Source organism: Phacochoerus africanus, chromosome 2 (assembly GCF_016906955.1).
Source record: "Phacochoerus africanus isolate WHEZ1 chromosome 2, ROS_Pafr_v1, whole genome shotgun sequence".
NCBI lineage: Eukaryota > Metazoa > Chordata > Mammalia > Artiodactyla > Suidae > Phacochoerus > Phacochoerus africanus.
The window spans coordinates 101063674-101081638 of NC_062545.1; the positions used below are offsets into that span (position 1 = coordinate 101063674).

The 17965-nt window shown below is 36.4% G+C and overlaps 1 protein-coding gene across 3 annotated transcripts in view; it reads right to left on the minus strand.

Annotated features, from left to right (window-relative positions):
- DYM (dymeclin) overlaps positions 1–17965 on the minus strand; it is a 387283-nt gene that overhangs the window by 348524 nt on the left and 20794 nt on the right. For all 3 annotated transcript variants that reach the window (XM_047764400.1, XM_047764416.1, XM_047764407.1), the window contains exon 2: positions 14686–14877. In XM_047764400.1, the coding sequence (XP_047620356.1) occupies positions 14686–14825 (140 nt within the window). In that variant the 5' untranslated portion in view covers positions 14826–14877. The remainder of the gene's footprint in view (positions 1–14685; positions 14878–17965) is intronic.

Sequence of the window (17965 nt, forward strand, 5' to 3'; positions counted from 1 at the left end):
GCATCTTCTAAACTGATTTTGCATACAAAGAAAGGGAAATAAAGATTCTGACTCAAGATACAAAAAATGAACTCTTCTGGTCCCTCAATTTGAGAAAATAAGATGCCAGTAAAAGTCTCAAGTTATTTATTCCCTTGGTAAAATGACCTTGTACACTATTTTGGTCACCATTCAAGTAAACTTATTATGAAAGAATTAGAGTTTAGAAGATGGTTTAGGAGTTATCCCAAGCCCACCTCAATGACAGAGAAGATTGTTCCAGCTTGAAAAATTCTACCAAAATTGTACACAGAGTGTGCCAAAGAGAATAAAAATATAAAGGCGGAGACAAAAATTCAAAGAAAATATTTACAACCACTTAATTGTTTGTCAGTTAAAAACTTGTGACCTAAATCAATAAAAGTCTCTTTTCCTGTTTCACAACTGAGGAAACAGGTTAAGAAACTCTGGGAAAGGATTATTCAGGCAGCTCTCCATAAACCAAGAAGATACACTCCACTCAAGGCAAGGTTAAAATACGGGACAGATTATCCATCATCTTGCCTGTATTAGCTGTAAATAATATGTTATTACATTTACATTGTAAATAATGATGCTCAAACATAAAGTATACTGTTATCACCCTTGCTTTGAAAGTGTTAAAGGAGTTCTCGCTGTGCCACAGTGCTTTAAGGGTCTGGTGCTGCCTCTGCAGCAATGCAGGTTTGATCCCTGGCCTGGTGTAGTGGGTTAAGGATCCAGCATTGCCACGTGGCAGTGTAGGTCGCAGCTGTAGCTGAGATTCGGTTCCTGGCCTGGGACCTTCCATATGCTGCAAGTGTAGCCAGAAAAAAACAAAACAAAACAAAACAAAACAAAAGTGCTTGAAACCTGAAAAGATAAATCTGGTGATTCTTTTCTTGAAGATCAGCATATGTAATTTTTTTTTTCTTTCTAAAGCCGTACCTGCAGCATACGGAAGTTCCCAAGCTAGGGGTCATGTTGGAGCTGCAGCTACCAGCCTACACCACAACCACGGCAATACCAGATCCAAGCCAAATCTGTGAGCTACACCACAGCTTGCAGCAACACCAGATCCTTAACCCACTGACCAAAGTCAGGGATCGAACCCACATTCCTCATGGATACTAGTTGGGTACTTAACCCACTGAGCCAAAACAGGAACACCTCAGTGTATAGAATATAAGGCTTCATCTCTTTAGCCACTATTTGAAGCTCAGTCTGTGATTAGTCTATGCTTCCAAATGAAGACTGTGTAGCATGAGAGCCAAGAGAATTCATCTCTGGAGCTACATAAACCTGGTTTGAATCTGGTCCATGTGAGCTACTAGCCACATGACCTTGGACAACCTCCCCAAGCCTGTTTTCTCACATATAAAAGTAATAACATCTACTTCAAAGACTTGATGTGAGAATGAAATGAGGAAAGGCACCTAAGGCAAGGAGCCCAGCACCTAACACACCATAAGTGCTCAATAAATAACTGCTAAAGTAACAGTGATGTTTACATCAGCCAAGCCTCTTAGCAGAACGAACATATTTTTTATAATGCAAGGGAGATCCCTGAAAAAAAAAGAAAGAAAACTTAGAGTAGTAACTGGAACCTAACAATGCTGAAGACAAACAAAGGGCATTTATTTAAGATAATTTATAAGGAAGTACAACAAACTGAAGTTCAAAAACATTATGTGATGTGGAGAATATATACATTGCATATTATTCAGCCTAAAAAGGAAGGAACTTCTGACATACGCTACAATATGGATGAACCTTGAAAATATGCTAAGTCAAATAGGCCAAACACAAAATGCAGCACCTAGAATAGGCAAATTCATAGAGATGGAAAGCAGAAAAGAGGTTAACATAGGCTGGGAAGTAGGGGGAACAGGGCCATTACTATTTGATGAATACAGAATTTCAGTTTGAGATAACGAAAAACTTCTGGAAATGGACAGTGGTGATAACTGTAAAACAGTGGGAATGTACTTAACACCACTGAATTATACACTTAAAAACGGCTAAAATGGTAAAATTATGCAAATTATACCACAATAAAACAAACTACGTGAATACATCTTTCCATATTATAGGAGAGATAGCAAATTAGAGCAGACGAGGTTCAACTCCAAAATACCAAAATTATATGACATATTTAAGGTGAAGCAGATATAAATATACATGCCTATCTTCAGGTATGTGCATTTACTTTTATTTTTTTATTTTTTTGTCTTTTTAGGGCCGCACTCACGGCACATGGAGGTTCCCAGGCTAGCTAATCAGAGCTATAACCACTGGCCTACACCACAGCCACAGCCAGGCCAGATCCAAGCTGCATCTGCGACCTAGACCATAGCTCACAGCAACTAGGTATGTACATTTAAAAAATATATGAAAAAAACATATACCAAAATATCAACAGTGGTTATCTCTATGTGATGAGACTATATGACTATTTCCCCTTTTATTCTTATATTTTCTAATTTTTATACAATTAAAGATTTGTGTGATTTTAAAAAAACTGACCATCTTACCAGCAAATCAACTGCTAAGCACTCACTCCAATTATACAATTAGAGATATGGACAAATATTTGGCTGCAAAGAAGCTCAGCGTAGTTTTATATATCATCAGGAAAAATAAGAGATAACCAAAATGTTCAACAATATAAATTATGGACATCTACAAGGCAGAACATTCTACAGCCATTTAAAATTATGTTATATGAAAACAATGACAGAAGGAATACCTAAATTAAGGAAATGTGTAGAATATGATGCAAACATTTCTAAGTGAGATAACTGACAAGATATAGACCAAAAAGTTAATAATGATTATTTCTGATTAGTATCGTTTTTATCTTTTTTGCCTTCCTTGAGCTTTTCTATATTTAAAGATAATAAAAATGAGCATGCATCACTTTGGTACTAAGAAATATGAGTTTAGTGACTGTCACAGCAACAAAAGCTACTTCTTGCCTTATTTGAGCACCATCTAGTGCTCAGTATACGTAACACAATTTTCACTATTCAATAAAGGTTTCAAAGCAGTAACCTTTATAAAAAGGACACTGAGTCTGCCCAGATACAAATATTATACTCTATATTTGGTCTCATTTTTAAAACAGTTAAACATTTAATTCAAGAGAATCATGGGATTTTCAATCACAGGATAAAGCAGTCATCAAAAAATTGGTTAAGCTTCTGCGGCTTATTTTCAAACTTCAAACATTTTAGACTAACTGTCAAGAGACAGCCCTTGCTCTTTTTTAAATTAATGGGTTGAGGAGTTCCCGTCATGGCTCAGTGGTTAATGAACACGACTAGTATCCATGAGGACGCAGTTCAATCCCTGGCATCGCTCAGTGGTTAAGGATCCGGTATTGCCATGAGCCGTGGTGTAGGTCACAGACACAGCTCGGATTCCGTGTTGCTGTGGCTGTGGCGTAGGCCAGTGGCTACAGCTCTGATTGAACACTAGGGTGGGAACCTCCATATGCCATGGGTACAGCCCTCAAAAGACAAAATAAATAAATAAAAATAAATAAATTAGTGAGTTGATCAATTTCCTTGTAAGAAAAGGAAAGTCAGACACTTTACATGCATCATGGTGTTTTATCTTCCCCACAAATCTACATGATAGATAATAATATTTTCATTTTACAGAAGCATCAACAAACAGGCTTGATGAAATTAAGCAGCTTGCCTAGATTCACCAACCTAGTAAGCAGTAGAGCTGAGATGCAAGACAAAGTCAGTCTGGCTCCAAAATTTGTGTTCCCCCTACCATGTTTCACTGTCTCCATTCTCTACACTTTGCCTAAAATCAGCACTTTTTTTGGCAAAATGATTCTCATTCTTGCTAAGTATACAAGCTGTCACTACATTGCTCAGCTCTGCTCCCAAATCTAGAACTCTTAGTTCATTAAGTATTAATGCAGAAATCAAATACCAATTTAAAAGAACTTTTATTTTAAATAAAAGAACAATATAACTTTCATAGTGGATGAAGGGCTTTCCATTTCCTATAGAGGCACAGAAACTCAGACCTTCATCACATGGTGGTTATGTCACTGCAGGTTGCCTCTCACCTAGTAGGAGAAACTCCTGCCTGAATTTCTCCTCCTTTCTGCTCTTTCAAAACCAACATGCACTCCACCCCAAAATTAAACTCCTTAAAGCAATGCTTTCGCCAAGTTAAACAAGAAACTACAAAGAACCACAATTCTAATCCTCGGCTTTCTAAAAAGTGTGCCAAAATCCATCTGCCAAACAGGTGAACAGATCTTGATCTTCCCATTCAGTCCTCCATAGTAAGAATCCCCATACCTTCAGGGTCTCCAGGCTACCACACCTGATCCCAAAAAAAAAAACCATGAAATATGTTAGGAAGCACTGCCAGTGCCCCATAAAATCTGTTCCTGACCTATTACACTTCTTTCTCGGGCCCTGCCAACATGAACTAGAAGAATTAATGAAAGTCATTTGACCATACTTTATTCACAGGACAGAAATCACTTCTACCACATGCATAGGGATATTCACCGCTGTATAATATGTAACAGGAAAAGTAATCCAAATGAAAAAGGTAAATGATTATATAAATTTTGACATGTTCAGCAACTGATAGACACTTCAGTTGCTTTCATATCTTGGCTATTATAAACATGCTGCAATGAACATAGGGGAACATATATCTCTAATTAGCGTTGTTTTCTTCAGAAAAATACCCAGAAGTGAAATAGCTGGATTGTATGGTAGTTTTATTTTTTATTTATTTTTTTATTTTTTTAACCATAGCACTTTGTAATTTTATTCAGGAAAAAGAAACATAAAATGAAATATTGTGACAACTGTAGATTCACAAAATTTACAAAAATGTATAATGTGCTTGATTTCACTGAGTAAAAGCATCTGATATTTCATTTTTCAGTAGTTTATCATCATAGGTTTTCAGACTTGTAAAATTCTCTGCAACACTCATGTAAATTATCCTAGACATTTTAGATTAAGTTTATAGTGTTGGCTACATATTTTACAAAATTAAATTCAGATTTTAAAAGCACACTACTCCAAATGCCACACTATATGTAAGTGACCAAGTATAATATGATGTTTAATATGGGTAAGTTCACCTTCTGGTTTGCCTGGGGCATTTGGTTTATTGTCCTGACATCCATCTAGTTTAGCACTTTTTAACCAAGTAAAATTTCACTTTTTTTTATTATTATTATTTTTTATTTTCCCCCTGTACAGCAAGGGGATCAAGTTATCCTTACATGTATACATTACAGTTACATTTTTCCCCCACCCTTTGTTCTGCTGCAACATGAGTATCTAGACAAAGTTCTCAATGCTACTCAGCAGGATCTCCCTGTAAATCTATTCTAAGTTGTGTGTATGGTAGTTTTAAACTTTTTGAGGAACCTTCACACTGTTTTCCATACTGACTATGCCAATTTACATTCCTGCAAATGGTACACAAGGGTTCCCTTTCTCAAGATCCTCACCAACACCTGCTGTCTGCTGTCATTTTGATGACAGTCATTTTGACAGATGTGAGGTGGTATCTCACTGTGCTTTTAATTTGCATTTACCTGATGATTAGTGGGGTTGAATATATTTTCATGTGTCTCATGGCTATCTGTACCTCTTCTTTGGAAAAACGTGTACTCAGGTTCTCTACTCATTTTTTAATCTGGTTGGTTTTTTTTGATGTTAAGTTGTATGAGTTATTTATGTATCACGGCTATTAACCCCTTATTGGATAGTTTGTAAATATCTTCTGCCTCTCATTTTCTCAGTAGTTTCTATTGCTATGCAAAAACTTTATAGTTTGATGTAGTCCCATTTGTGTTTTTGTTTCCTTTCCCTGAGGAAACATATCCAAATATACATTGCTAGGAGCAATGACAAAGAGTATATACTAGCCATGTTTTCTTCTAGGAGCTATATAGTTTCAGGTCTTACATTAAGTCTTTAATCTACTTTGAGTTAATTTTGTATATGGCATTAAAGAATGTTCTAAGTCCATTCTTTTACATGTATGTAGCTGTCCAGTTTTCCCAGCACCATTTATTGAAGAGACTCTCTTTACTCCATCATATATTCTTGCTTCCTTTCTCATGGATCAATTGATCATAAGTGCATGGGTTTATTTCTAGGCTCTCAATTCTGTTCCATTGATCTATACGTCTATTTTTGTACCAGTACCATGCTGTTTTGATTACTGTAGCTTTGTAGTATAGTTTGAAATCAGAGAGAATGATATCGCCATCTTAGTTCTTCTTTCTCAAGAGGTTTTTTTGTTTTTTGGGTTTTTTTTTTTTTTTTGGCTATTCAGGGTCTTGTGTGTTTCATACCAATTTTAGAATTACTTGTTCTAGTTACATGAAAAACACCATTGGTATTTTGACAGGGATTTCAGTGAATCTGTAGTTTGCCTCTGGAATATGGTCACTTTAATAATATTATTTCTTCCAATCCATGAGCTGGATATACCTTTCCATTTGTTTCTGTTGCCTTCAATTTCTTTCATGTCTCTTAGTGTCCTCAGTACAGGTCTTTTACCTTCTTGGTTAGATTTATTCTTAAGTATTTTATTCTCTTTTGACGCAACTGTAAATGGTATTGTTTTAAGTTCTTCTACTTAATTATTCTTTTCATTGTTGGTGTACAGAACTCAACAGAATTCTGTATATTAACTTTGTAACCTGCGGCTTTACTGAAATCATTTATAAGTTCTGACAGTTTCTTGATGGTATCTTCAGAATTTTCTATACACGGTATCACGTCATCTGCAAACAGTAACAGTTTTACCTCTTCCTTTCCAATCTGGATTCCTTTTATTTCTTTTTCTGGTCTGATTTCTATGGTAAGAACTTCCAATACTATGTTAAAAAAAGCAGCAAGAGTGGGCATCTTTGTCTTGTTATAGATCTTATAGGAAATGCTTTCAACTTTTCACCACTGAGTATGACATCAGCTGTGCGCCTGTCATATATGGCTTTTATTACGCTGAGCTACATTCCCTCTATACCTACACTTTGTTCAAAGTTCTTATTATAAATGGATGTTGATTTTTTGTCATCTCCTGCATCTATTGATGGTCATATGATTTATTCTTCAATTTGTTAATGTGATATATCATACTGACTTGCAGATACTGAACTATCCTTGCATCCAGGGATAAACTCCAACTGATCATGGTATGTGAGTCTTCTAATGTATTGTTGAATTCATTTTGCTATTTTGTTGAGAATTTTATGATATGAGAACATGCATATCACTATGTTCATCAGTGATTATTAGCCTACAATATTTGTGTGTGTGTGTGTGGTCTTTGTATGGTTTTGGTATCAGTGACACTGTTTTCTTTCTTTTTTCATTTTTTTTTTTATGGTCACACCACAGCATATGGAAATTCCCAGGCTAGTGGTCGAATTGGAGCTGAAGCTGCCGACCAAAGCCACAACCACAGCAATGTGGGATCCAAGCCGTATCTGTGACATACACCAAAGATCATGGCAACGCTGTATCATTAACCCAATGAGCAAGGCCAGGGGTCGAGCCTGCATCCTCATGGATACTCATTGGGTTCATTTACACTACGCCACAACAGCAACTCCCAACACTGGTCTCACAGAATGAATTCTGGAGCATTCTTTCCTCTATAATTTTTTGGAATAGCTTAAGTAGTTTGTTTGTTTGTTTGTTTTGTTTTTGTCTTTTTGCCTTTTCTTGGGCCGCTCCCGCAGTATATGGAGGTTCCCAGGCTAGGGATCAAATCAGAGCTGTAGCCGCCAGCCTACACCAGAGCCACAGCAACATGGGATCCAAGCCGCGTCTGCAACCTACATCACAGTTCACGGCAACGCCGGATCCTTAACCCACTGAGCAAGGCAAGGGATTGAGCCCGCAACCTCATGGTTCCCAGTTGGACTCGTTAACCACTGTGCCACGACGGGAACTCCAAGAAGTATAGATCTTAATACTTCCTTAAATGTTTGGTAGAAGTCATGTGTGAAACCACCCAGTCCTGGAGTTGGGGTTCTTTTGATTACTGATTAAATTTCATTACAGGTAATTGGTCTGCTCATATTTTTTACTTATTCCTGATTCACTATCGGGAGATTGTACAGTCTAGGAATTAATCTATTTCTTCTAGACTGTCCATTTTATTAGCATATAATTGTTTTTAGTAATCTCTTATGATCTTCTGTATTTCCATGCTGTCAGCTATAACTTCTCATTCATTTCTAATTCTATTTGTTTGCACCCTCTGTTTTTCTTGATGAGTCTGGCTAAAGGTTTATTAATTTGGTTTATCTTTTCGAAGAATCGACTCTTAGTTTCATTGATCTTTTCTATTGTTTTTTTTTAGATTCAATTACATTTACTACTGCTTTATTATTTATTTCCTTCTACTAACTTTTCATAATTTTTTTAAGCATAAGGTTAGATTGTTTATTTGAAATTTACCTTGCTTCCTGCGGTAGGCTTGTATCTATAAAGTTCCTGCAGCTCATAGATTTTGGATCATTGCGTCTCTGTTTTCATTCACTTTTTCAATTTTCTTGTTGATTTCTTCACTTACCCAACAGTTGTTTAGTAGCATATTATTTAGCCTCCACATGTCTGGGGTGTTTTGCAGTTTTTTTTTTGTACTTCATTACTGGTCTCATATTGCTGTAGCTGGAAAAGATGCTTGATAATGATTTCAATCTTCTTATATTTACCTAGTATGTGATCTATCCTGGAGAATGTTCCATGTTCACCTGAATGTGTATTCTGCTGCTTTTGGATGGAATGTTTTATATATAAATATATATAATATGTAAAGGTCATCTGCTCTAATGTATCATTTGGACCAGTATTCCCTTATTGATATTCAGTCTGGACAATCACTGATGTAAGCAGGGCTTAAAGTGTGCTACTATTACTGTCTTACTATCAATTCTTCCCTTTACGTTTGTTAACTGCTTTAAGTATTTAGGTACGCCTATGCTGGATACATAATTATTTACAGTTGTTAGATCTTCTTGTTGGATCCCTTTATCATTGTGTAATGTCCTTGTCTCTTGTTACAGTGTTTGATTTAAAATCTATTTTGTCTGATATAAATATTGCTACCTGGCTTTCTTTTTATTTCCATTTCCATGGAATACCTTTTTTAACCCCTCACTTTATAGCTATGTCTTTAGATGTGAGGTGAGTCTCTTATAGACAGCATATAGATGGGTCTTATTTCTATATCCTTTTAGTCACTCTATGTCTTTTGATTAGAACATTTAGTCTATTTATACCTAAAGTAATTATTGATAAGTATGTACTTATTGCCATTTTTGTTAATCATTTCCTAATTCTTTTGTAAGTTTTTGGTTCCTTTCTTCTGCTCTCTTCCACTGTGATTTGAAAACTATCTTTAATGTCATGTTTGGATTCCTTTCTCCTTTTTTGTGTGTTAGCTATTATAGATTTGTGGCTTGTGGTTACCATATGGTTTGCATATAACTATATGCATATAGTTTCATATATATATATATAGTTTAATAGCTTTAACATATTTTACATTTTTTAATTACTCAATGAATTTTATTACATTTATAGTTGTACAATGATCATCATGAGCCAATTTTATAGCATTTCCATCACATTTTACATCTTTTTGTTTCATGTATCCCTTAATTACTTAGTGTGGATATAGATGATTTTACTACCTTTTTCTTTAGTGCTGTTTCATTTTTTGCTTTGCTGCAATATTTAGTATGAAATCATCCATATAAGTAATTTTTATATTTTTTTTTGAGAAAAATACACTATGGGGAGTTCCCATCTTGGCTTAGCAGAAACAAATCTGACTAGTATCCATGAGGATGCAGGTTTGATCCCTGGCCTTGCTCAGTGGGTTAAGGATCTGGCATTGCTGTGAGCTGTGGTGTAGGTCACAGACAAAGCTCGGATCCCACGTAGCTGTGGCTCTGGCATAGGCCGGCAGCTACAGCTCTAATTCGACCCCTAGCCTGGGAACCTCCATATGTCTCGGGTGCAGCCCTAAAAAGACAAAAAAAGAAAAGAAAAAGACAAATAAACTATGTATTAACTATGTATTACTTAAACTTTATTTGAATTAATTCTGATTTTATTTCAGATCTTTGCCTCACAAGTAATTTTAATAAGGTGAAAAGATAAAAACTATTGAAGAATTTAAAGATTTTTCAACCATGCCTGGAAATTAAATGTGGCTACTGTGGTGCCAAAAACAGTTTATAGTAAGGAAGAATTAGATAAGTCTTAAAGGACTTTGTGCTTCTAAAAAAATTGGCAGACATCAATTTTTGGCTGCACTTAAAGATAGCACATATGGGATTCAAGGAATTCTAGGAGTGAGCAATCTCAGAAATGTCTGGATTTTTAGTCTTTCCCTACAGATATTTATCTTAGTCTTGAATAATTCATAAACTAGGTCATCCTATCCCTGTCAATAAGGTGGCACCTTCTATCTCAATGCCCACTTGATGTCAAGGTTCTTCAGGTCACACATCAAAAACCAGCACTGAGTTGCTGGGGAGGAGGGGAGCAGTCTCAACAAAGTGACAGAAGTGCCAAAAGCATATGTGACACCACAAACAAAACTTCTCTGAATATTCTGAATAGCCTCTCTCAGATCTACAATATAAAGTTTACTTACTTTACAGCTTTTTACACTAAGATTCTTTAATAGTTTTCTCTATAAGCCAGGATGAATTAAGAAAAAGAAATGACATCAAAAAGAATAAACACATGAGAACAGCAAAGGATCTTTGAGAAAAAAATCAGTAATCAGCAAAATAAAACTACAAAGACATAATAATTCAAACTGCAAGGCACCAGCACAAGTATGAAAAACTTAGAAGGTTAAGAAATAGACCAAAAATGGCGAACGAATTATTCCCATCATTATTTGAGAAGTTCATGCTCTTCCTAAAGCTTCGAAGTGCCAACTCTACATAAGAGTACACACACACACAATCCTCTCCTTCAGAGCACTTTAGCTATTATTACTTTTTTTCTTTCCCATTCAAATTTTAGAATGAGCTTATCAAGATCTCCTTACTCCACCTCCCCCAAAAAGCTGTTGAAATTTTAACTGGAATTGCCTTCCATCTATAGGTCAATTTGGAAAGAACTGACCCTTTTACAATAGTTTTCTTAAATCAGTGAGCACAGTATACACCTCCATTTTTTAATTTTATTTTATTTTTTGTCTTTTTAGGGCTGCACCTGCAGCATATGGAAGTTCCCAGGCTAGGGGTCGAATTGGAGCTGTAGCTGTCAGCCTATACCACCGCCACAGCAATGCCAGATCTGAGCCACACCTGCAAACTACACTGCAGCACACACCAACACCAGACCCTTAACCCACTGAGCAGGGCCAGAGATTGAACCCACGTCTTCATGGATACTAGTCAGGTTTGTTACTGCTGAGCCACAATGGGATCTCCTACACCTCTATTTAGTTAAGTCTTCTTTAATGTGTTTCAGAAGAGCACATATAGATTGTATTACAGTTTACACAGTGAAGGGAAAATTTATTTGAGACAATAATGTTCTCTTCATAATGCTTTTTTTTCTCTAAGTCTTACTACTACAACATGAGCAGTGATTATCAATGACAATTCCTTGGGACTAAGGAAATGGTTTCAGGAAGTGCTGATGCTGTAACTCATCTCCAGTTTGGTCTCTCCCACCAATCTACAGCCACCTTTAATTTTCCAAGGATGTCAGAAGCAGTATATGTAGCCATTTCCCAAAATATACAATTAATCCAGGCTATCACAAAAACCGCAAACTAAGTCAACCTTGTAAGGCCCAACCCAAAGACATCCAAAAATAAAAAATTAAAATTTATTGCCAAAATACATAAAAAATTCACAAAAAGAAAATACCAATAATCCTTAATCCTTAAACATATAAAAATAAACACAACCTTGATTGTTAAGGACAACTATGCACATATATATTTCATGCTCAAAAGACAGACAGCTCTTCCAACCCTGGGGTCTAGGGAGAGGGTAAGTACAGACTTATTTGTAACCATTATACATTTTCATTACTAAAAATTGGTAGAGAAAAAGAATTAAGATGTTTACCCATATTGATAATGTAGTCAAAACTATTTTTATATAACCTAATTCATGAAAGCTCTTCTTTACAGAAGAATTCCAGTTAACAAATATATAAGAAATAACCAAATTAGAAATATTACCATTTTGTAATCTCTTACGAAATAGGTGATTTAGACCAAAATCATCAATGAATGCTAAAATACACTCGAACCTCTGATCAATCTTAGAATGATAACTGATATAAAACCACACATTTTCTGTATCCTAATGAAATACAATATAGGGTACCTAGCATTACCTTTACCAAAAATGTTTAATCCGAATTTTATCACACTTTTAAATATGATGTTCAGTTTACAGAAAATACAGTAAATTAAAAAACAACATATGAAAAGCAATCAGTGACAGAACACTGTAAACCAACTATAATGGAAAATATAAAAATCATTTTAAAAAAAAGAAATCAGGTAGATATAGAAATAGAGAAAGTGGAACATTCTACAGAAAAATTGACCCATTTTGTTAAAATAAAGTATTAAAACAACTATACTTCAAGTTCTTAAAAAAAAGTAATGGCATAAGAGGAAAAATAGTGGCAGCAGTGGAGAGTACATACCTCTATTCAAGATAAAGACATTTAAGAAATGTTAACTACCAAATGCAATATATACACCTCATTTAGTTCCTAACTGTAACAAACAAACTATAAAACAACTAGGAAAATTTAAAAATGGACTGGGTAGGGAGCTCCCACTACAATGCAGCGGAAATGAATCCAACTAGTGTCCATGAGCTATGGGTTCAATCCCTGGCCTCACTCAGTGGGTCAGGGATCCAGCATTGCTGAGAGCTGTGATATAGGTCACAGATGTGGCTCAGATCTGACATTGCTGTGGCTGTGGCATAGGCAAGCAGCTGCAGTTCCAATTTGACCCCTAGCCCAGGAACTTCCATATGCTGAGGGTGTAGTCCTAAAAAGCAAAAAAATAAAAATAAATAAAAATGTATTGGGTAGGAGGAATTATTGCTCATTTTGTAAGGTGTGATAATGGTATTACTGTTATAAAAGAAAATGTCCATATTTTAATTTACTTTAAAAAATGGATGAAGTATATATGGAAAGAATCCAAACGGCTATTCTTTAATGAATGGATAAACAAAATATGGTATAAGCATACGAAGGAATTTCATTCAGAAATAAAAAAGGAATGCAATACTGATACGTGCTACAGCACAACATATTCAGACTCCAGGGACTAGGACACAGATACTTTTAGGGGTCATTACTCAGCCTATCACAATAAAGCTATTAAAAATAAACAAAAATGTTTAAAATCTAGATAATGAATAATGGGAATTCAGATACTTTTAGGGGTCATTATTCAGCCTACCACAATAAAGCTGTGAAAAATAAATTTAAAATGTTTAAAATCTAGATAATGAATAATGGGAATTCAATATTCTAGACACTGTGTAATATTTGTCAGGGTTCATAAGAAAGAGTTAAAAGTGAGATACTTGGAGTTCCTTTTGTGGCTCAGCAGTTAACAAACCCAACTAGGATCCTTGAGGTTGCGGGTTCAATCCCTGGCCTCGCTCAGTGGGTTAAGGATCTGGTGTTCCTGTGAGCTGTGGTGTAGGTCTCATATGCAGCTCAGATCCTGTGCTGCTGTGGCTGTGGTGTAGGCCAGCGAACACAGCTCTGATTTGACCCCTAGCCTGGGAACCTCCAAATGCTGCAGGTGCAGCCCTAAAACTGAAAAAAAAAAAAGAGAGAGAGAGAGATACTAGCTTTCTCCTATCAAACTGACAAAGGCCCAAGAGTCTAAAAATGCAGCAGCAAACTGACAAAGGTGTAAGGAAACAGACCTTCTCATATACTGCTGGTAGGAGTATAAATTGGTACAATTTCAATGGAGTATAAATTGGTACAACTTCCACGGAGCACAGTTTAGCACTTCCATGGCAGCATTAACCAAAATTACAAATGTACTATGCTTTGACCCAGCAAAATTCTACTTCGAGGAATTTATACTAGAAGTATATTTATATGCATGAGAAATTATGTATGCAGCATTATCCGTTATAACAAAAGACTGGAAACAATCTAAGTCTCCACCAATAAAAAACTGATTTAATATAATCTATGGATTCTGCAGTCATTTAAAAGAATAAGGCAGTTGCATATATGCATGTACATTTGTTTTACTTAACTGTGGTAGGAAAAAGCAAGGGACAGCAAGTACAAAAGAAAAACAGCAAGATATGTGTAGTATGCTACAATTTGTGTTTAACCAATTCTGTAAAATTACATGAGATATATGGGTGTACTATCTCTAGAAAGATTCAAAAGAAACTACCATCAGGAATTATCTCTGGGGAAGGAAGGTAGTAGAGTGGGGGAAAGGAAAGAGAAAACTTATTTCCTCCTTTTCATACTTCTGGATTTTCTACTGGTATATGTACAACAAATGGATGGACAGACAGAACATTAAAGTAAAAAATTTTTTTAAAGAATCAGCATATCACACAAGTTTGTGTGGCCCTCTAGACAAATTTTCAATCTCCAAGTAACCTCTTACCTGCTAGTTGGTGCAGGGAAAGAAAATGACAGAAGCTGATTCCAGAATGGGTCATTCTCAGAGACAGATTCTGTGCCTGATAATTTTTTTAAGTACTCATTTTTAGGAAGATCACCGATTCTGCTGCTGTTCGATCCCATCTTCTAATCTGATAGACAACTTGTCCTTAAACCTTCATTTCCACAAGACAGCCTATAAAGAATGAAAAGAAATTTCAAATGTGTTCAAAATAATCATCCTACTTTTCTTGACCTTGACCTAAATATAAGAAACTCCAAACTTATTAAGAAAATCACACCTCTCTTTATTTTGTAGTAGACATCAGATACAAAATTGCCTTAACCAACAAAAATACAAAATATGAATCTGTACCTGGATATCTTAGAATGGGCATACCTCTAACCAAGAAAATGTCTCAAAGAAAATTGATAACAATCATAGGTTACTAACAAAGAGTCTGAAAATGAAGCTCTTTTAACAACTAAAACAATGGTTCTAAGAAATACAGACTGGGAGTTCCCATCGTGGCTCAGTGGTTAATGAACTGGACGAGGAATCATGAGGTTGCAGGTTCGATCGCTGGCCTTGCTCAGTGGGTTAAGGATCCGGTATTGCCATGAACTGTGGTGTAGGTTGCAGATGTGGCTCGGATCCCTCATTGCTGTAGCTGTGGTATAGGCCAGCAGCAACAGCTCTGATTCTACCCCTAACCTGGGAACCTCCATATGCCGCGGTTGCAGCCCTAAAAAGCAAAAATAAATAAATAAAAATTAAGAAGTAAAATTTTTAATATCTTGACAATGGGATACAACTCACCAGTGAAAATGAATTAATGAGAGCTACAACTGCCAACATGGACATATCTCAAAAATACTTTTTTAAAAGAAAGCTACAGGAGGTCCCGTCATGGCACAGTGGAAATGAATCCAACTAGGAACCATGAGGTTGTGGGTTCGATCCCTGGCCTCACTCAGTGGGTTAAGGATCCAGCATTGCCGTGAACCGTAGTGTAGGTCGCAGACGCGGCTCAGATCCTGCGTTGCTGTAGCTCCAATTCGAACCCTAGTCTGGGAACCTCCATATGCTGTGGGTGCAGCCCTAAAAAGAAAAAAAAATTTAAAAATAAAAAATTAATAAATGAATAAATAAATAAAAGAAAGCTGCCAAACGAGACATGGTATGATTTCACTTATACAATTTTAAAATATGCAAACAACACTGTGGATATATCCATGCTAGTACAAGTATTAAAACATCCATGGGAAAAATACACAGCAAATTCAGAAGAATGCTTTCATATAATGCTATCAGGAGAGAGACAGGAGGCTTCAGGAGTATCGATAAATACTCTCATAAACAGAAAAGGGAAGGAATAGAAACAGATGAAGCACACGTGGCAAATGTTCAGATTTGCTGAAAATGGACAGCAGACACATGGGGTTTTGTTTCATTATCCTCCATTCCTGTCATATATTAATTTTTTAAAAGAAAAAATGGTTAATCTCTCAGCAACACTGGAAACTAGATAGGGAAGCAAAGCCTTTAAAATACTAAGAAAAAATAATTTAACTAGAATTCTATAGATAGGTAAGCTACCAGTTACATATGAAGGTAAAAGAAAGACATTTTTAGATTTGCCAAGTCTCGAAAAATCTCCCACGCATCCATTTAAAGCTACTAGAAGATGCACTCTTTCAATATAAGGGAATAAACCAAGGAAAATGAAGACCTGGAAAATTCAGAAAACAGGATTCAATACAACCTAGTGTTAAGGAGAAGTCACAGGCCAGCAGCTGTAGAGCAACTGGGACAAGGGTCAACATGGCCCAGTGACCTCCTCAGGAAGAAAACACAGGGATGACAGGTCACCTGATGTCTCTGATCCTATTCTAGGAAATGTTAAAATACTGTAGAATATGGAAGGAATAAAAAACAGTTATATAGACCATAGAGTAAATGATTTTTTTAACTATGTACTTTGGGAAAAACAAAAATTGTTCAAAAAAGATCATGTAGTCAGGGATAAAGAAGGGCATTACAGGGAGTTCGTGTCATGGCTCAGCAAAAACGCATCTGACTAGCATCCCTGAGGACACAGGTTTGATTCCTGGCCTCGCTCAGTGGGTTAAGGATCCAGCATTGCCATGAGCTGTCATGTAGGTCACAGACACAGGTGGAATCTCGAGTTGCTATGGCTGTGGTGTAGGCCAGCAGCTATAGCTATGAATTGACCCCTAGTCTGGGAACCTCCATACATGGTGGGTACAGCCCTAAAAAGACAAAAAGAGGGGGGCATTATATAATGACAAAAGAGTCAATTTTCCAAGAAAACATAACAGTCTTTAACGTGTATCCACCTAACAAAAGAGTATCAAAATATATGAAGCAACAGCCAATAAAACTAAAAGGAGAAAAAGATGAATTCATTATAACAGCTGGAGACTTGAACACTCCACTATCAGAAACGGTCAGAACTAGTAGGCTGAAAATCAGTAAGGATATAGCTGATGTCAACACCACCATCAATCAACTGGATACAACAGATATCTACAGCTACTTCATCCAACTGCAGCAGAATACAATTCTTCTCAAGCTCACCAAGATAAACCACATTCTGGGCCACAAAACACATCTTAAATTGAAGGGAGAGAAATCATAAAATGCTTTGAGTACCCAAAAGGATAAGCTGGGGATAGAGAAGCAAATCAGAGGACCCCCATGAAGAACTATTCAGACAAATGCAGAATACAGGACACTGTAAAGAACCACTGCCCTGGGTTCATGAAAAAGTCAGTATCAGGAGTTCCTGTCATGGCGCAGCGGCAACGAATCCAACTAGGAACCATGAGGTTGCGGGTTCAATCCCTGGCCTCGCTCAGTGGGTTAAGGATCTGGCGTTGCGGTGAGCTGTGGTATAGGTCGAAGATGCGGCTCAGATCCCGCATTGCTGTGGCTGTGGTGTAGGCCAGCAGCCATAGCTCCAATTTGACCTCTAGCCTGGGAACCTCCATATGCTGTGGGGACAGCCCTAAAAGGACAAAAAAAAAAAAAAAGTCAGTATCATGAAAATTAAAGTATGTATGTGGGGGGAGCTGTTCTAAACTGAGACTAAAGGGATACAACAACCAAATGTCAAATGCAAATCCTGAACAAACCCAGATTTGAAAAAGAAAAAACAAAACACAACACTATAAGAAACCCACTCAATCTTGAGATCCAATCTTGAGGCTATTAGGGAAACTTGATATGGACTAAATAGGAGATATTATGGACACAGATG